Source organism: Kogia breviceps, chromosome 7, assembly GCF_026419965.1.
Source record: "Kogia breviceps isolate mKogBre1 chromosome 7, mKogBre1 haplotype 1, whole genome shotgun sequence".
NCBI classification, from domain to species: Eukaryota; Metazoa; Chordata; class Mammalia; order Artiodactyla; family Physeteridae; genus Kogia; species Kogia breviceps.
In genome coordinates, this window is record NC_081316.1 from 28465218 (window position 1) to 28485999 (window position 20782).

The 20782-nt window shown below is 43.7% G+C and overlaps 1 protein-coding gene across 3 annotated transcripts in view; it reads left to right on the forward strand.

The window, feature by feature from the left end:
- The window catches only part of KCNA4 (potassium voltage-gated channel subfamily A member 4), an 853171-nt gene that overhangs the window by 250370 nt on the left and 582019 nt on the right, over nucleotides 1-20782 (forward strand). The window contains exons 1-2 of one of the 3 annotated variants that reach the window (XM_059070868.2): nucleotides 11571-11987; nucleotides 15076-18865. The exons of 1 other annotated variant lie outside the window; for it this stretch is intronic. In XM_059070868.2, coding sequence (XP_058926851.1) covers nucleotides 15860-17848 — 1989 coding nt within the window. In that variant the 5' untranslated portion in view covers nucleotides 11571-11987; nucleotides 15076-15859 and the 3' untranslated portion in view covers nucleotides 17849-18865. Of the gene's footprint in view, nucleotides 1-11570; nucleotides 11988-15075; nucleotides 18866-20782 lie in introns of those variants that run through there. One more of the 3 variants, XM_067038069.1, reaches the window with a different exon arrangement.

The following is a 20782-nucleotide window of genomic DNA, read 5'->3' on the forward strand; positions in this document are numbered from 1 at the left end:
CCATTTGGTGGTCTCTGTAAAGAAACTAGTGGTTTATAGAGATCTTGTCTCTGTCAGGTGAAAGACGACAGAGACTCTGCGTTGTTAGTCTTGCCTGTTTGTCTGTTTGGAGTGCAAATCAATTAAGAACTTATACCCAGCGGGAAGAGAACAGTTCTTTGCATTTCTGTGTTTATGCTTGTCCCATGACAGAAATTTTAGAATTGAAGTCGTCAGCTTTCTCTCTTTCTGTGTATTTATGGTGTTATTCAGAAAGGCCTTTACCTCTCATTGTGTGAGTCTGTAATATTTCCTACCTCCAGATGGAACTACCAAATTTGATTATACCTTAAAGAGCTCCTTAAGGAGTTCTATTCTGATTGGCTTAGAGGTAAATTATTGCATATATAAGGTGAATGTTCCTAAAATTCCCAAGAATTAAGGAAGTTGAACTATTAAGATTTTCAATGTGCCAAATTTTAAAAGTATCCTTACAGAAACCAAATCATAAATGTTTTATGATTTCAAGCTCACATAATTTAGGTAAATCTTTGGCAAATGAGAATTGTTTAATATTTTTTTGTTTAATAAAAACAGCTATGTTTTCTCTGATTTATCAGCATTGGGTATGATATACACATAGATTTTTATTCTATTTGCATATTACAGGGTAAGACTCACCTCCGTCTTTCCTCATGACCCCTATAGGATTCTAGGATGAGTCCTTTGTTTATCTGCTTCTGCTTCTATAAAACCCCCAGCCCCCTTCCTTTTATTTGAGACTCTCCTCATGAATGAATAATCTCCACATTGTAATGGCTCGAAGAAATCATCTCCTCAGTTGTCCTGTGCATTTTGTCTTTCACATAATTTGTCTCCTCCAGTTCTTACAACAACCTTATCAAGTATGTATCATTGTTCTCGCTTTGTGGTTGAGAACATTCCATTTAGAAAACTTAAGAAACCTAATCAAGGTCATACATCTAGTAATGGATAGAGATTTGCTGGTTTTAGAGGCTGTGCTCTTAACTTGTAATCTGTATATCACCATAAACAAGTCAAATTATTCTTTGCATATATCACATTCAACTTAGGAATGAAATATTCAATAACTTCCCATGAGTTAAAGAGGAGAATATAGTATATTTTTCTTTAAGCTTAAAACTAGAGCCAAAGTTCATCACTTGATGGAGATGCTCTGTCTCGAGCAGGAAAATTAACAGTTATTAAACATATTATTAGTACAGGGACTCTGCTGAGCTAAGTTTGAGGCACATGAAACTATATATACATTAGTGGTGGCAGAAGACTGTATGAACCAGAGCTGTCTTGAAAGGCTGTACCAAATACTTTGGTCCCAGGTAGAAGAAACCATCTCAGATTATCACATGTCAAGTCCACTCTTCTGTAAGTTGATTTTAAATTTGGCAATTATTTAATATTATTTTAATTGTTTATAAAGTTTGGTATATCATCCCTGCTAAGAAACACCCAATTCTCTTGCATTTTTCAGTAAGTCTCTTGCTGCACACTTTACGTGTACTTAAATATTTCTTCAACATATTCCTATAACTTTTAAGCTCTAGTTTAGTCTCCTTTTTTTAAAGGTTTTTCTTCTGAGTGAACCTGAAGAAATAAAACACTAAGCAATCAAGATATTATTTTGAAGAGTGGTCTTTACATTTTTGGAAATGTAGTATTCTAATATAATTGCTGGAATGCTCTGCCTCTCAGAGATGACTCTCTTGGTGCTTTTAACTAACACAGGAGAATATGCATGTATGAATCTATTCTAAGATGAGAGCAATTGTCTATTGCTTTCAATATTGTCCTAAAAATAACTTTGGTTTGGATCCAGTCAATTTTATCACATTCTTATTCAAATTATCTGTCTTTAAGTATGGAAGATTTAGTACACCTAGTAAAACATCAGGAAAAATTCCATAATGCCTTAAAGAAACCTGCTGTTGTTTAGAAAACCACACGAACAATTCCCATCTGCAAATGGTTATTTATTACATAGTTATTTTTAGATTGTTTTTTGGCTGCATCTCTCACAGTAGCCTCTGGGTGCATTTGCAGAGTTTAATAATTAGCTTTCCCATTATAGCTTACACACAACATAGAAGACAACATAAACACAGGATGCATTCACATATGTCAGCACATATTCACATGAAGATGAATAAACAGGTAAGTGAGGATATCTTTCATCCAGAGTTTATCAGCCAAAAATGTGATTATTTAATAATACCTTAAAAGCCAAGACTCTTAAGTACTTGACAGTAATCAAGGAGCTATTTTGTTGTTCAGGGATTATGTTTTGTTTCTGGGCCATGCCTGTGTGCCTATAAGCTTTTCAGGAGGCTATGAAATGTCTACACTCTTAAAATTAGCTCTGAAATACAGAAAAAACTTAAAATACTGCAAACTTTCCATGTAATACTGTCTACTAGTCAGCTGCAACTCAACTGTAAAATAGATTGCATAATCTCTAATGTGGAATATGTAAGCATTTAAAGTATGCTAGGTGTGATACCGGGAAGATCCTCTATAAGTAAGAGTAGCAAGGGTTTCCCAAGATCTTAAAACAACCTGGCATGTTGCTATTAGAATTAGTGAGCTGGACTTACTTGTATTGGCCCCTGTTCAGAAAATTTCATTCTAGCTACAGACTCAGATGAGTGAACTTCCCTTTGGGACATTGGTGGCTTGACCAGTTAAGCTGGTAATTTGTGACTTGATTGGCTTGGTTAAAAAGTTGAGCTAAATTGATCAGATTCCTCCTTTTAGATATTGTAGAGCATGTGAAGGAACTTTAAACTGAAAGACTGTATAACAATGGGGCTAACTCAGCCATTGTGGGGCCATATGTATGGAGACATTATGGGAAAGCAGACTCATTACTGAGAAAGAGTTCTTCAGCTCTTCTGTGGACTCCTTTAAGATCTGACAATAATCTTACTGTAAGCCGACTGTTTATGAGCTAGCTTGAATTGCTTTCTATTCCTTGCTATGAAAAGAACTGTTAACAAAACAGAAGTCGTAACAGAGACAGCACATCCTGCCTTTTAGAGAATAGGCAGCACTAGAACAGGGAGAGAAATCTGGGAACTACATTTACAACTCAGGACACCTGGGGATAGCAATCATCACCTCTTGTGTACATGTGAGCGGTTTTCTGATGTAGAACTGTGAACTCTTTCCTCTGCTCAGGACTACGTCTCTAACCCCCTAGGAAGACTCCTTCCTATCTATTCTCAGATACTTAGAAGAGTGACTAAGCCTGAAATTGGGGTCTGAGGAAGGAAGGAGGGAGATGCACTTCCATGACCCCAACTTAAAATGATTAGGTGGTGGTATGTAGAATTAAATCGTATTAGGACTCTCGTGCATTAGATTCTATCTGTTCACTAGACTCCTTATGGGAAAGCCTTTGCTTTCTAGCTACCCTTGTCTGACATTTTCAATTTTTAGACCACATCTGTTCAGATCTCTTCTAACAGTTTTTCTTTTCTCTGCCCTAAATCTTCACATGGCAAGCTTTCTTGTCATTTAGGCCTCAGTTCAAATGTCACTTTCTCTGTAGTTAGCCAACTGAAGTTGAAAACCTTTTTCCTGACACTCTATTACTTTATATTATTTTCCTCATAACAGTTAATGTTGTGTGAAATAACTTTGCTTATCTTTTTTTAAAAAAATAATTAATTAATTAACTTTTGGCTGTGTTGGGTCTTCGTTGATGCGCATAGGCTTTCTCTAGTTGCGGTGAGCCAGGGCTACTCTTCATTGTAGTGTGCAGGCTTCTCATTGCAGTGGCTTCTCTTGTTGCAGAGCATGGGCTGTAGGCACAAGGGCTTCAGCAGTTGTGGCACACGGGCTCAGTAGCTATGGCTCGTGGGCTCTAGAGTGCAGGCTCAGTAGTTGCTCTGCAGCATGTGAGATCTTCCCAGGCCAGGGCTTGAACCCGTGTCCCCTGCATTGGCAGGCAGATTCTTAACCACTGCACCACCAAGGAAGTCCTGCTTATCTTTTTAAGAGCAAGGGCTTTGTCTTTGTTTATCTCTACTGCTTCGTGCTTAGACTGATACCTGAGATAAAGGAGGTGCTCAATAAAATTTTGTTGAATTAATGAACAGTTAATACTGTTAACAACATTCAGGATATTCAAGCTAATGTCATCTATAGCCATTTTACAAGAAAAACTGCCCAAAATTCCAAATTGGTTTAGAGTGAGTTTTAGATTATGAAGCCCTAATAAAATTTTACTACCATGTTAACAACTGGCAAGTTGATTACAAATCTTTCCATTCCTTGAAAGAAAACCTGTAAGGATCATTTCTTACTCAACATGTTGCTGAGTTTCAGGTACCAGCTTCTAATACCATAGTGAAGTTTGCTAGGAAAGACAGGTTAAATATGTTATCAAGTTTTGATGATGTCTTAATCAGTTCTGGCTGCCATAAAACAAATACCATAGACTGGGTGGCTTAAACAACAGAAGTTTATTTTCTTACAGTCTGGATGCTGGAAAGCCTAAGATCAAGGTGCTGGCAAGGTAGGTTTCATTCTGAGACCTCTTCTCTGGGCTTGTAGGCAGCCACCATCTTTCTGAGAAAGTGAGAGAGAAAGAGAGAGAAAGAGATTAGTATATCTCTCTGGTGTCTCTTTCTTATAAGGGCACCCATCCCCTCAGGAAGACCCCATCCTTATGACCTCATTAACTCTAATTACTTCCCAAAGACCCCATCTCCAAACACCATCACACTGGAGTTTACAGCTTGAATATATGAATTTGGGGGCAGGGAGGTACACAAATATTCAGTCCATAACAGATGATTATTACTTTAAAATAATGTCTTCTATGTATGTTGTACTTTTATGGTTGTAGAACAGTTTTCTGACATTTTCTTATATGTCTACACTCATGATCTTGTAAAAGAGGACTGATAGTACAGTTCCCCTTTTTATAGATAAGGAAACTGAGATTCACAAGGGTTAAGTGTCTTGCAGGAGGTTCTGCAACCAGGAAGCTGGAGAGACAATCTTACAACCCCAGCATCTGATCTCTGCTCCAGCCCTGCAAGCAGTCCAAGAGTAATTGCTTTAGTCAAATGTTTATTCCCCCCCCCTGCCAGGGCTATTGTAAATCATTAGAATTTCACTGTAATTTACTTTCAAGTTCAAATCTATATATGAATTCAGAAAAGGACATGTTCTGAAAAACCATCTAAAGAAGACTGTCAGTTTTTGTACTCCTGTGTGAACTTTGGGGCTGTCAGCCTAAGTTCTCTGTGTTTATTCAGAATAAGAGCTGATTTGTGAGGTTGACTGAGAGATAAATTAGAGGGGCTTCTAGTGTATATAAAACCTTGATAGCTGATGTGTTGTTCTCAGCAACCAGTGATGAGAAAGCATAAGTTAACAACCTAGACACTCATACTCTCAGCTTTGTTTGTTTGTGCTTTGGGTTCTAAAATACAGTTGACCTTTGAACAACGTGGGTTTGAATTGTGCAGGTACACTTACACAAGAATTTTTTTCCAATATTCTGTAGTTGGTTGGTTGAATTCACGAACGCTCAACTACAGAGAGGGAGGAATGACTATAAATTATACTCGGATTTTTGACTGTGCAGGGGGTTGGTGCCCCAACCTCTGTGTCTTTCAAGGGTCGACTGTGTATCAGTTGGCTAATCCCCAGAACTGTGTTTCTCTCTTAGCCAGCAGTGGAGAAAAGTGAGCAAAGAGCAGACATAATTTGGGGTATATTTCTTAACTGATCTGTAACCTACTACAAATTTCTTCTACATGAGAGCATCCTTCCTACAACTATGGCCCTTGTTTTGGAAAGCATGTGCTGGACAAAGTCTTTCTAGTACTTAACCAAATCGGAAGTAATGTTGGTCTGATGAAGGAGAGATGGTCAGGGCTGTGATGGGTGTTGGCAGCCTGGAGGAGGCAGTTAACATTCTTAGGCTGTAGAGCAAAGGCCTGTTTTAAGCCTTGGTGATGTCTGTTCTAGGGGGTGAAAGGTACTGATCACAATCAAAATGGGGAAGATGGCAAAGCAGCCAACTCTTGAAAGAGTAGAATCCAGCCTGTGCCATGGTCATTGACCATATTTAAAGGGACCTTCAGAGTCTGGAACACATTGTTGGCAGGAAGTATACCATGACCTCTTATTTTTATACAAAGGTCCACATTTACTTATACGGGAAAAGCTCCTTGACATAAATTATTAGGAGTTAATATGGAAGGCACGGTGGTGGTAATGTCTGTAGGGACTGAAAACTATTCCATACCTAAACCTTCTTCTATTTATCTCTGCCCCAAGTTTGCACCTGATTGACTGGTGCCCGCACATAGGATGTGGGTGATTTTTATCTGCACCAAGGTGGATATTTCATTTTAAGTGAGTCTCCATAACTGCTGTATAGTCTTAACCACATATATGGAAAGCATAACAAAGAGCTAAAAGAATGAATCCACTTCACCTTGTTATAGTGTACAGTTGGCCCTCAGTACCCACTGGTTCTGCATTCATGCAGTCAACCAAACAATCTGTGGATGCAGAACCCGCAGATACCGAGGGCTGACCATACTATGCCATTTTTATATTAATGGCTTTGAGTATCTTCCGATTTTGGTGTCCACAGGGGATCCTGGATCAGAGGAACTACTGGATCTGACAGGGTGGATCTCAACAGCAGTGTCACCCCACATTGGTACATTACTATTAAAGATGCGGTACATTGCAAATTCTGAGTTACTTCAGTTAACAAAGGACATTTTTGATAGATTTGCATTCAGAAATCTAAATCTGAGATGATTTAAGGTCTGCCAACTCAATTTCACTCACTTGGCTTCTCTGATGCATTCATAAATGGAGGAGAAAGATGCCATTGTAGTCAAGAAGCCTGGAAATGCCTGCAACTCAACTGCAACTCAGTCTATTTAGTGGATGCTGCAGCTGCTCATCTGCGTTTGCCCAGGGGAGTGTGTCATGCATGTGAACCACATCTGTCCTGTGTGTAGAGGTGGAAAAAGGGTTGAGAATCCTTTCATGCAGTGTTTTGTCATAGACCCTAGTTCAAACTCTTGAGCGTGGCATTATCTAAGTCCACACTCACTGCTTCCCGTTCCCATTCCATATCGGATCCTCTGCTTCTCTTTGCTTATTCTTACACTCATTCTTGCCATTCTTATTCAGTAAGCCTTTGTTTGCCCCGTGGCTCCTTCTGGCTTGAGGACCTTTCTAACCTCAGTTAGTGCTGCTTCTCTCTGCTCCTCGTGTGACTTCTATCAGACCCTAACCACATGGGTGTGTTGATGCATCTCTCATCCTCTAGACCGCAGGTGTCTTACTCCCCACTGTACCTACACAGAGCTGTGGTCAGAGAGTCAGGAAGTGAGTGGTTAGTCTTTCCCTCCAGGATTGATGTTTCCTCACTTTAATGAGAAGTGATTATGCTGTTCTGAGGTCTTAAGACCTGACTAGCACTGGTATGCATAAAACGAATGCAAGGTGGTGTGGCGAAAGGTCACTGAAAAATCCATCTACAAGGAAAAACTAGCTGAGTGACTCATTTTTCATAAGGAATTATGGGCTGCTCAGAACATCTGCATCCATACATTAGGGAATAGGAAGCATGGAATCAAGTGCCCCAGAACTCTTTCCCCCTCACGCCCCTTCAGAACTTTGAAAGGCCGACAGCTGAGAGTCTGGGGTAAGCAGGTAAAAAAGCGATCTTCTCTGGGTTTTCTCCCAACACATTCACTGAGCTTTCTTGGCAAATGGAAGCCTCTTCCATTATTCATTCATTATAGTACATTCTTATCGAATGCCTGCTCTGGGTCAGGTATTGCGCTGGTTGCTCGGGATACACTGCCTGTATTCAGGGAGGTGTTATGGGCTTCTGGGGGAGAGAGAGGTGAAGTAAACAGAACACTGCAATTCACTGGAGACCATGGTCCTCAAAGAGAACAAAAACATTTATAATGGACTAGTTTGTATCCCACGGGGCCTCCTATCTGCTTTATACAAAGGAAGATCTGCTGCCCTTTGCCCTTTTCTATATAAGCATAAGCTTCATAGTGTGGTCTGGAATATTTGTATTACCACAGAGAATTGAAAGCCAGGGAGGAATTATGTGTGGTAATAGGTATATTTGGGTGTAGGGTGCTTGAAGAATTTTGACTACTTGATGATTAAGAAAGGCAAGAAAATAATTTTTTCCTCTCCAAAGAAAACAGTTTGAATCTGAGACAAGGTAGATTTTTGTTAGTCACAGCAAAGAATCTTTCTGCTACTGTTTATCTGTGGGACTTTCTAGGAATCCTGAGAAATGGAATGTTTCTTGTTTGTTTTATAAAGAAATTCTTTTAAAATTCAAAGAGGTGTGTGTGTGTGTGTGTGTGTGTGTGTGTGTGTGTGTGTGTGTGTTTGGGAATGGGGGGAAGCCTGGGTGAGGCAAAGAGGTGTGTGTGTGTGTGTGTGTGTGTGTGTGTGTGTGTGTGTGTTTGGGAATGGGGGGAAGCCTGGGTGAGGCAAAGAGGTCTGTGTGTGTGTGTGTGTGTGTGTGTGTGTGTGTGTGTGTGTTTGGGAATGGGGGGAAGCCTGGGTGAGGCAAAGAGGTCTGTGTGTGTGTGTGTGTGTGTGTGTGTGTGTGTGTGTGTGTGTGTGTTTGGGAATGGGGGGAAGCCTGGGTGAGGAGCATGCTCTTCCCAATTGGGGGCTGCCTACCTCTCAGGTTCCAGTTATTCCGTCCATGCCAGTGCCACATGCCCATGTATTCTTTATGGCAGCCACTCCACTTCTCACATTCCTCAGACACATTTCCCCTTTCTTTGTCAATCCTTGCTTGCTTTCCCCATATTAGATGCTACTCCATTCATTGCATCCCAGGAACACGTTTCTCATACCTCCATCAAAGCACATACCCCCTTGTTTCCTAAACTGCGTCTGTATCTGTAACAGCCAGTAGTCTGTGAGGACAAATGGGCATTAGACCACGTGGCATTATCATCACTAGCATGGGGATTGTCCACATTGCTGAGTCAGCTGTTAAAGGCCCAGTTCTGTTAAATAATTAGCTATGTAACTTTGGGGCAAGTTCATTAACCATCATAAGCCTCAATTTCCTTCTCTATAAAATAGTGATAATAATAATCCCTATCACATAAAGTGTTTATTTATGCAGATAAAATTAAACAATATGTATGCAAAGTATTTAGCAGAGAGCCAGAGAGCCACTAGGTGGGCACTCAAAAGAGTGTTACCAGTCTTGATCAAGTTCTCAGTAACTATATCTTGAATGACCTGAATGAACATCTTCATGAAAGTGGTTTTTCCTCAGCTGTGTTCTTGCTGTGGTGCTCTAGTTATTCAGATTCTTGATACCTAAGAAGTGTAAGTATTTATAGAGACCTCAGGCATTTTAAACTTTAAAATTCTCTGGGCTGTGATAGGAACAAACAGTAAATGGCACATGGAAGCATAATTCATAAAGTTTTAACATGATCCAATTAAAATGTCCAAGCTTCAATATACCTGTCTTCTTTGGTGTATCATTCTATCTCAGTTTTCATCTCCCTGAAAGTATTCCACAGGTGCTTCCAACTGATCTCACAAATTGCTTCTGGAAAACTAGTCCCAAGATCCTGTGCTCTCAGCCCTGCCTTCTACCATCCCAAGAAACATCCTTCTGATGAGACAACAATAAACTCAACCCTCTGCTTTTAGCATGTATGAAACTGCACAGTGACTACTTCACATTGTGGCAGTACACAGAGGATCTGGGGCCAGTACATGGGATGTTTTTTACTTTTGGAGAAATCCACCCTCCCTGCTTTCAGAAACGGATTACAGTGGGGCATGAATGGAGGCAGAGCCTCTCTAGAGCTGGTGTGGATGCCCTTTCTCTCAGTTCCTCCACCTGCGGTTGAGGCCAGAGGATCACAGATAAATTCATTCAGGACAAAGGTTCTAACTTTTGTCACTAACTGGTAGAAGTTAGGAAAACCAGACCCCATGTCAGTTTAATTTTTTTTTTTCCTTTTCACGGATTACAATGCAAATTTTTTAGTTATTTAAAAAGATCCCTCCCCCCAAAAAAAATCAAACAGGAACGAAAATCAGCCCTCCTGTTGTCCTTCGCTGAGCCAGCAGCGGTTAGGTAAGTGAGCACAGGGCATATCTATAATTCAGCTTGGGAATATTTCTCTTAATAATTAATAGAGCACCACAAAAGGACAAGGCCCAATAGGGCCCTCGAACAAAGCTGCCAGCTGAGGACGACAGTGGCTGCCTTGGCGCCAACTGACACCCGCCACCCCCCGCACCCCGCCCCTGGGCGCATGCTGCCACTGCCTGCTTGGCCCATCAGAGAGGGAGCTGGGAGAGGTGCCCGGAGCCCCGTCGCCACCTGAGCCTCTGTGTGTGTGTGTGTGTGTGTGTGTGTGTGTGTGTGTGTGTGTGTGTGTGTGTGTGTGTGTGTGTGTGTGTGTGTGTGTGTGTAAATTCTGACTTCCCACTTCTTTTGGCGTATTTGTGAGAATTGCATATTTACATCGACGTCCAGGGGCATTTCACACGCCAGCCAGCTAATAAGCAATCTGAGAGTCCACAGCAGTGAGGACGCCGCTGCGAGCGCACTCGCCTGCCCACGGCGCGACGTGGGGGGGCGGTGCTTGGGGAAGTGCGGTTTTTGTTGTTTTATGGAGGTGGGTGGCATTGGAATCCGACCACTACGTTAGAGACCTCCCGGGAGCCAAACCTCTTGCCAAATCGCATTTATTTTTGCAGCAACAGGTTCGCCGAGGGCTCCTCCCATTCTTCCAAAGCCCCCCGCCCCGGGGCGGACTTGGAACCGGCTCCTAGCTCCCCGACTCTCTCCTAACTCGGACCTGAGCCTCCCTGCGCAGCCCTTAGCCTGGGCCCGATTCCAGTTTCAGTAATCCTTCCCTCCCAGGGGTCGGACACCTGCGTAAAGTCGGTCTCCTCCGCTCCTGGGAGGCCGGACCCCCGGTTTGAGGCCGGCAAACTCTCTCATTACAAGGGAGGAGGAGGCCGAGGGGCCTGGGCGCGCTAGCAGACGACTAGAGAGCTCCGGGCTGGCGGCCTCGCAGAGATGCACCCGGGGTCCCAAACCCACAAACCCGTTATGGTGCCGGGGCTGGTGGGTGGGGTGCTGGGGGAGATGCAGAGAAAACGGGTCGGGGATTGGAGAAGACGCCCAGAAGCACCCTGCGGTCGAGACTGGACCTGCCGTCGAAGTCACCCCTTCCAGCCTCTCCTGGCGTTTCTGCTCTGCCGTCGGGACCCCATTTCAGCTCCAAAGGGGACACCTCTCTCTCCGGGATTAGCTCCTCGCCTCTGGGGGCGCAAGCCAGGGGATCCTGGAATGGTTCCCACTGGCTCTCCGCAGCCTCGTTGTCGGGGGGCCGCGGCCGGGGGGCCAGCAGTCAAGGCGTCGTGACTGCGCCCGCCTCGCCGCGCCGGGAGGCGCCCCCGGTGACCGCCGTGAACGCCACACCCTCGGACGGCCCTGGCCCCGCCCCCGGCCGGCGCGCGCTCCCGGCCAGGGGAGGCGTGTGCTGCTTCTGCAGCCAGCGAGAGAGGGAGAGGGAAGGATATTGGAGGAATTCGAGATTAACAAGTGATCGCTGCTGTCTAGGATTTTGTTTCTTTTTCTGGGGAACCTTGACTTTCTTCCCCCGTCGAGCCCTTCCGTGCTGAACTCCCGAGGAACCAGGAGTCTTGGGGTCCTCCGTGGGGCAGCCCCGATCCCCACGCCCGGGCTCCAGCAGCGAGGATTCTGTGCACCCCCGCTGGCCAGGCAATAGAACTTGTTCCGTGGATATTTTGGAGCCTCCACCTGCCACACCGGAGTGATTCCTTCCACCCCCAAGATCATTCTTCCCCTCCTCCAGCTGTTGCAGCTTGAGGGGGGAAAAAAGCCAACCGGGGATTTTCTTTATTTTTATTTTGCACCCCGCCTGGGAATGGTAAGTATGATACCTCTCTTATCTTTCCTCTACTCTTTTGGCTGTTAAGAAACAGTGGACATTTGAGGGATAAATAATATCGAGAATGTGACAGAAGGGCATGAATGGAAGGCGGTTAAAAATAAACCAGGAGGTGGGAGAAGGGAGGTGCAGATGCTGTGCGGCTTTTCGGGAGGCCAACAGTTGTTATTTTCCCAACCCAAGGGATGGGGTGCGTGCGCCCTGCTTAATGTGCCCGAGCGGGAACCTAGGTCTGGAGGCAAGGGCGCGATTAAAGATGTCGTTTCCCAACGAGGTGGGGTTTAGATTTAGCATCGTTTTGCCTCATCCCAGACTCACTGGTTCCGTTTCTTTGGGAACAGCTGGTGAACGGGTTTAAATTGCTGCCTCTCCCAACATTTGGGTTTGCGTGCATTTTCTGAGCATTTGAGCAACACATAGGGACTGTATAAATGGCGTGCGTTGAAGTGTATATTTCTCACGGTATTGGCCCTTGGAATTCTCTCTCTCAGTCTTCTCTTTCTCCTTTTCTCTCTCTGATAAGGTTCAGGTACCACCCTAAAACAGTTTCAGGAATTAGCACTGAGAGATGCAAACAGCCTTGTTGGGGGGTGGGGGGTGGGAGGAGGGGCGGGATGCTTGGCTCTTGTTCGGGGGCACACAGGGATTGGGGAATAGGTAGTCAGCAAAATCCTATTAGTTGGTGGTGTTTAAAAGGAAGGGACATTACCCTGCCAAGGTCTCCCCCATAAAGTCTCCTGAGAGTTGACTTGAATAGATTCTCCTAACATGAATGCCTTGAGTTGAGAAGGAAGAGAGATTTTAAACTAGTCTTATTTGCTGGTTGGATTTTTTCCTCTTTTTCTCTTTTTTTTTTCCTTCACTCTCTCCCTCCCTTTTTATATCCTCTTCTTCTTCTAAGATCAGGGATAGTGAGGTAACTGGAAGCAAATTAGAAGGAATGTGATTTGCTTCTTGTACAGTGGGGGAGGGAGTCAAATAAAAATGACCAAACCCAAATAAATGAATAAGTAAATAAGTAAAGAAGAAATTATTTGGTGTGAAGAGGGCAAGTCTAGCTCTCCTGAAGAGTTGATAGTGAATTAGAAGACCCTCTAACTCGTGACCTTCTGGGAGTCAGTTGGGTGGAAGAGGGGGTGTGCGTAGTATACAAATTTACAGGCACTTTGGTTACACTGGGGCTTTATTTAAATAGTGTATTATAACTGCTTTGAGGGGTTGGGGAAGAAACTGAGCAAACTCTCAGGCAATTTGGCTTGTGTGAAAGTCTTTAAAGGATGTTGGCCTGACCCTCCACAGTGAAGACAGAGATTTGGAGACCCTGTGAGAGTGAACATTTCAGAGTATGAGATGATGTTAGGAGTCAGGCAAAGGAAGGGGATGTCATTCCAGAAACCCTCAGAGGTGTATTTTCTGGGTTTTGTGTCCCCAGTCAGGCTCACCTCTTGCCCTGGGAGAATGTGTATGATCACATTAGTATGTGTGATTGGGAAGACCTTTGTATGCCACTTCCCTGCTTGTCGCTTGATACAACCCAGGTGTATTTAGGCTTCTAGGCTGACAGGATTCAGCAAGGAGCCGCAGGTGGTCAAGAACTGGGTCCTGTTAATGGCTCTGAGTGCTTCCGGTAATAGAGGCTGGTAGGTGCCGTGAATTCTGGCTGTCGTTATCTTGCCCAGTTCTCTCGGCCACTCTCTGCATTCTTGGAAGTCCTGTCGGACAGAGTGAACGGAAGAAGCAAGAGGAGACAGGAGAAGCAAGATTGAGGCAGGAGCCTTTACAGGTCCCGGCCGAGGAGATGAGGTAGTTGGACCTACGGAGAGCAAACTAAGGAAGAAGAAAGGTCAGGAATACCAAGTGACAGTGGGGACAGAGGAGCGCTGCAAGGGAGATGTAATCAGGAAGTGGCAGATTGGAAATAAAGGGGGGCGGGTGGGGGAGGGAAGGAAAAGAGAGGGGGAATTTGGGGGATGCGAACTATGGTTAAATTATAGGGAAGAAAGTACCATAGGCTGAAAACAAAGTGCACACGAACTGGGATTTGAAGCTTAAGGAGATAGTCCCTTGAGCAAAGTGTAGGAGGAAGCATCGAGGTGAACCTGGGGGAACTGCAAGGAGAGGAGTTGATTATTAGAGAAAGGGAAACTGGGGTAAGCTCCTAGGCTGTGGGTGGTAGGGAGAGTTCTGGAGTCAGGGGAACAGAAAAACAACAACAGGGACATGCTTCAGCGAGTCGGGGAGTGCCAACATAATACAGGCCATTGGTGAGTCTCAAAATGCCCTGGATGTCCTCACATCTGCCCTTCCCCTGCTTAGACAATGCTATGAGGACATACGCATTTGGGAGTGGGTAGATTGACCATAAAATGTTATTATGTTGTTAATAACCTCCAGCCTTTATTGATACTCCTCATGTACAAGGCACTGTGGTGTTCTGTCAGTGTCAGTTATCTCATTTATCCTCTCAAAAGTGGGAATGGGGGAGGCTGTATTATTATCTACACTCTGTAGATGAGGTGACTGAAGATTGTTTAAGTGGTGGCACCTGGATTAAAGAAAACTGTTTTTTCCAACTTCTCTAATCCTGAATCAAGACAGAAGGGTGGACGGCCACTAAATTCAGAAATATTTTATGTGGATTATTTTAAAAAGTGCCTTGAGATCAATGAATGATGGAAGCAGCTGTAAAGTGACAGCATTGTTATTGTGGAATGAAGAGAGTGACAGTGAGAATTAAGACCTGGCATTAGTGAAAAGGTGGATTGAAGGAAGAGCCATGTGGGTCAAGAGTGGAGAGAGGAAAAAGTAATCGAGTTGCCACAAAAGTAGACAGTGCTGAAATATATCCAAAGAAGAAGGAAAGAAGGATGTTTAGTGAGAAGGAGATTTAACAAGCTGCCCCATACTACTCCTTGGAAATTTATAGTCGCTTTGGTGCTTTATATAATGGCCTGCTTGCTTGAGGACAGGAGAAAAAAGTATATGTGAAGGAAACGCTCAGTTTACTCTTTATTATTTGATTCTTCTTTTTATTTTTCTCCTATGCTTGTTTCCCCTCCTTTTTCAGGTGAAGTGGCTTCTTCTGCATGATTTTAGCTGAAGGATGCTCTGCATTTCCTTGATTTCTATGGAGACCTCAGAGCTGGGCTTGCCCCCACTGACACCTCATCTTGCACCTTCTCTACCTCCCAAGGTCTTTGCCTCTAAAACTAGCTCGGCATTGCCCCTGGGTCCAGGAAGCCAGTGATGAATTTAAGGGGAAAGCCTGGAGAATCATCCTGATAGGCTTTGAGTGGCAATGTCTGGACATACTTCAAGTCACATGTTAACATGGGTCAAGCCATCACTAGAAGGCAAGTGCTAAGACTTAAAGGCTTATTTGCATTTTATTTAAATTTGATGGACTGAGCTCTGGACAATTTCCATGGCAGAAAAATATATTCCATTTTCTAGGCACGACTGCTGGCTGTTGGATACTTGCTGCCTTTAAATCTCGCAGCATCAACACCACATTCTAGACATTATTTCCCGCTTTGAACATCCCCCCCAAAAAAAGTCTTTGGGAGACCCCAACATTTTCTGACTTAGGCTTGAAAGTGCCAGGCTGTTTCTCTGGAGGAACCAAGCTCTGGAGAGCCACACTGAATCCCTGGGAAGAGAGAGCATGGGGTGTGCTGATTTAAAAACAGAAAATGCAAAGTTGGACTGAAAATATCCTTAGTCTTCCAAGCAATCTGCTTAAGGGTTCCAAACTTACCTTAATTTGGTGAGAAAAGAAGCTGCCCTATTTTTCTTTCTTCTTCTTCTTCTTCTTCTCCAACTGGAACCAGCCATTTCCCCAAACCACCACCATGGAGGTTGCAATGGTGAGTGCGGAGAGCTCAGGGTGCAACAGTCACATGCCTTATGGTTATGCCGCGCAGGCCCGGGCCCGGGAGCGCGAGAGGCTGGCTCACTCGAGGGCGGCTGCGGCGGCCGCTGTCGCCGCGGCCACAGCTGCCGTGGAAGGCGGCGGGGGGTCTGGAGGGGGCGCCCACCACCACCACCACCAGTTGCGTGGGGCCTGCACCTCCCAAGACCCTCAGAGCGGCCGGGGAAGTAGGAGGAGGAGGCGACAGCGGCCCGAGAAGAAGAAAGTCCACCACCGGCAGAGCAGCTTTCCTCACTGCTCCGACCTGATGCCCAGTGGCTCCGAGGAGAAGATCCTGCGGGATCTGAGTGAGGAGGAGGAGGAGGAGGAGGAAGAGGAGGAGGAGGAGGAGGAGGAGGAGGAAGAGGAGGAGGAGGAGGAGGGAAGGTTTTACTACAGTGAGGATGACCACGGCGATGAGTGTTCCTACACCGACCTGCTGCCCCAAGATGACGGGGGCGGGGGCGGCTACAGCTCGGTCCGCTACAGCGACTGCTGCGAACGCGTGGTGATCAACGTCTCAGGCCTGCGCTTTGAGACCCAGATGAAAACTCTGGCCCAGTTTCCCGAGACTTTGCTGGGGGACCCTGAGAAGAGGACTCAGTACTTCGACCCTTTGCGTAACGAGTATTTCTTTGACAGGAACAGGCCTAGCTTTGATGCCATCTTATATTATTACCAGTCAGGGGGCCGCCTGAAGAGACCCGTCAACGTCCCCTTTGATATCTTCACTGAGGAGGTGAAGTTCTACCAGTTGGGGGAGGAGGCCCTGCTCAAGTTTCGGGAGGACGAGGGCTTTGTGAGAGAGGAGGAGGACAGGGCCTTGCCAGAGAGTGAATTTAAAAAGCAGATCTGGCTGCTCTTTGAGTATCCAGAGAGCTCCAGTCCAGCGAGGGGCATAGCTATCGTCTCGGTCCTGGTCATCCTCATCTCCATTGTCATTTTCTGCCTGGAGACCTTGCCAGAGTTTAGGGACGACAGGGACCTCATCATGGCACTGAGCACAGGCGGGCACAGTGGGTTGTTGAACGACACCTCGGCCCCCCACCCGGAGAACTCAGGGTACACGATATTCAACGACCCCTTCTTCATCGTGGAGACGGTCTGTATTGTGTGGTTTTCCTTTGAGTTTGTGGTTCGCTGCTTTGCTTGTCCCAGCCAAGCCCTCTTCTTCAAAAACATCATGAACATCATTGACATTGTCTCCATTTTGCCTTACTTCATCACGCTGGGCACGGATCTGGCCCAGCAGCAGGGGGGGGGCAACGGCCAGCAGCAGGCCATGTCCTTTGCCATCCTCAGGATCATCCGCCTGGTCCGAGTCTTCCGGATCTTCAAGCTCTCCAGGCACTCCAAGGGCCTGCAGATCCTGGGCCACACCCTCCGAGCCAGCATGCGGGAGCTGGGCCTTCTCATCTTCTTCCTCTTCATCGGGGTCATCCTCTTCTCCAGCGCCGTGTATTTTGCGGAGGCGGATGAACCGACCACCCACTTCCAAAGCATCCCAGATGCATTTTGGTGGGCCGTGGTGACCATGACGACTGTGGGCTATGGGGACATGAAGCCCATCACTGTGGGGGGCAAGATCGTAGGGTCTCTGTGTGCCATTGCAGGTGTCTTAACCATTGCTTTGCCAGTGCCGGTGATCGTCTCCAACTTTAACTATTTCTACCACAGAGAGACTGAAAATGAGGAACAGACACAGCTGACCCAGAATGCAGTCAGTTGCCCGTACCTCCCTTCTAATTTGCTGAAGAAATTTCGGAGCTCTACTTCTTCTTCCCTGGGGGACAAGTCAGAGTATCTAGAGATGGAGGAAGGGGTTAAGGAATCTCTGTGTGCAAAGGAGAAGTGTCAGGGAAAGGGGGGTGACAGTGAGACAGATAAAAACACCTGCTCTAATGCTAAGGCTGTGGAGACCGACGTGTGAATCTCGTCCTCCACCCGCCACTGCCCCTCCCCCCCAATCCCAGCATCTCCAAATATATTTATGCATAGAGAGTGCAGTTATGAAAATGATATATGCAAATGAATCCAATGCATACAGTAGTATGCCATTTAATGGTTATACATGGCATAATTGTTACTAAACTTGTATTACATATCAAACAAGTGATACATCTTGGAGAAGAGGGAGGCTTAAATTAGGAGCAAATCTATCTTTATATTTTTTATTAGAATGCAAGAATTTTGCACATTAACTGGAGGAGATGTTAAAAGTAAAGATGGTTCTATGGAGAGAATGTGTATGTGTGTGTTTGTGTGTGTGTGAGTGCTGCGTGCGTGTGTGTATGTGTAAGTAAATTGTCAACGTTGTTAGTAATCGTGCAGTGATGGGAAAAGTTGGCATTTTGAAGTATTTACTATGTAAGACCTAATGAATTTGAGCAGTCATTTATCAGTGCTTTAATAGCATTTCTTGTCTTTGGATTCCATAGCTGTTGTTTTTTAAAAATTGTAAGAATTACTATGTAGAAAAAAAAAGAAAGTGGATTATTTAATAGACTGTAGGTTACAATTTTATTTTGGATTTAATTAAAGTTTATTTTTAACTGGAAATTAACTTTTAAAAAGGCTACAGGGGCCTTTAGAAATTGATTATATTTTATTATTAATTTTGGGGAGATGTGACAGCAAATGCCTAACAGTAATGGAAGAAATGAAATCAGAGAAAATGTAACAAGTTTTGTTCACAGATAACAGAACTGGAATTTTCTTTCTTTCTTTCTTTTTTTTTTTCTTTTCCTTTGCACTACTTTATATGCTGGAGATTGAGAGAGACTTCATACTGTGAATGTTTACTAATGTAACAGTTCAATGACAATCATTGGAAGAATGATTTCTTAGTCTTATTTTATTGTTCTCTCATTTTCTTTGTGTGAGAAGAATGGCCACAGAGATAACAGCACATGATTCCCTTCTCTTCTTAAATCTAAATAACCGATCTGCAAAGGGACTATGAAGTCAAATTTAGCAACTGAATCTTTTGAAATTGCTCTGTTACAATGATGCTTCTGAAACCATACTATTTTAAATATTCTTCTGCCTTTAAATCCAGAATAATTTAACCAAAGTTAATGCATGCACTGAAAGAATTCTTGAAGAATTAAGACGCCCAGCAGCTACAGTGATTATGGCTTAAGAGCTTTCTATTAAATGTGCAACATAAATTCTAGATTTATTAAGTTTTTTTTATTTGTGTAGCGACATAAGTGCAGAATGTGGGGATTCACCTCAGAATTTAGCATTCTGTTTACTAAAATTGATATAAGAAAGAATTGTGTCAAAGCACTTGGCTTCCACATCACCATCATTATCATTTTTATTAAAGGAATTAGTGACATATAACTGCATTTAACTCACGACAAGATGTTCTAGAATGTGAGGTAACAGCTAGTGATCCAACTTACACTGTTAAGTCATAATGAGATGTAGGTTAGCAAGCTCAGAATACATACGAGGCCTTATTCTCCAATATTTCAACTTCTATTCTTTATAAAGTTGTTGTTCTGAAGTCTGGGGAATAAAATGCTATGTAGGGTATCTCAGCATGTAATGAACTCTGACAACTGCGAACTTTAAAAAAAAAAGAGCTAGTATAGCTTTTCTCAAGCCTTTTAAATCCCAGGCCATCATTTGATAATAATATAAATCTTACCTCTCCTTGAATGATATTTAAAATTCAAAGTAAATTCAATGTTAGGTTTAAAACCAAAGCTACCCCCTTCTCTTCACCCCTTCACCACCACTTTAGAGAAACACCTCTCAAGAACACCTTTTGGAGAATGAAAAACCGCCAGGGGTGGGGAGGGTGTTGATTGAGTGCAGACCAAAGATCTCTAGTGGACAATGGAGAGTGACAGAACAAGGAAATGCCATCTTGTAACCAGACTTCTAAGGTGACATTTTAATATATTTTAGATTTAGAGCAAAAAATGTAACAAACATTAGACTAGGGGTAACACTATTTGGGTTGGTCACCGTTCATTTGGGAAAGTCACTCTGTTAATCTCTGTACCCCAGTTTCCTCATTAGTGAAAAAGAGGGAACATAAAGTATTTGTTATATCACAGAGTTGTTACGGGAGGCAAATGAGAACATGTGAAACCTCTGAGATGCCGAGTTCCGTATACATGCCTGATGCTAGGTCTAAATTGTTTAATCTTCCTCTGGGAGAAAAAGAGACTTAGAACCCATGAGTTACATCTGCTTTATTAGGATATTGTGAAAATAATGGGTAATTTCTTTAATTTTGATTTCCTTACAAGAAGTTGATTTGCAGATACAAGATAGCCTGTCACTGAATAATTACTTCAGTTTCTTCTTTTTGGGGAAGATCCCAGGCATGTCATGGTATAAAAAGTTGGCTCTGTGGACAAGGTACTGTGTAGCTTTTGCTGTACCCAACTAGGTCAGATTATATCTTAATATAGTTTAAATGCTCTCTGGCATTGGATGTTTATTGACTATTCTATAATAGCAATAGCAGTGATTTGGCTGTGTTAGGAAGGGAAAATGTATCTCATTGTTTCCACAACATCTCCTTTTGAAATCTGAAAAGTTGCATGAAATTTTATTGATATGTATTAGAATTTGGTATTTCTGAGAATCCAGGAAATATAGTCATCTGAGGACTCTGGGGTTTTCCTTTATCTTACGTGGTTTTCTTAAGGGTAAAAGGGTCAAGAAGTAACAACAGGGGCTTCCAAACCAAATATTATTAGGTTATTACTAAATGTTTGTTTGTTTGTTTTTTCCCCACAAGGTGCGTTTATTTTAGCATGTCTGGATCGTGATTTCACACTGAGAAGGAAGCATTTAAGCCCTCAAGACTTGTATAGGAACACTTCTATATAGAACACTT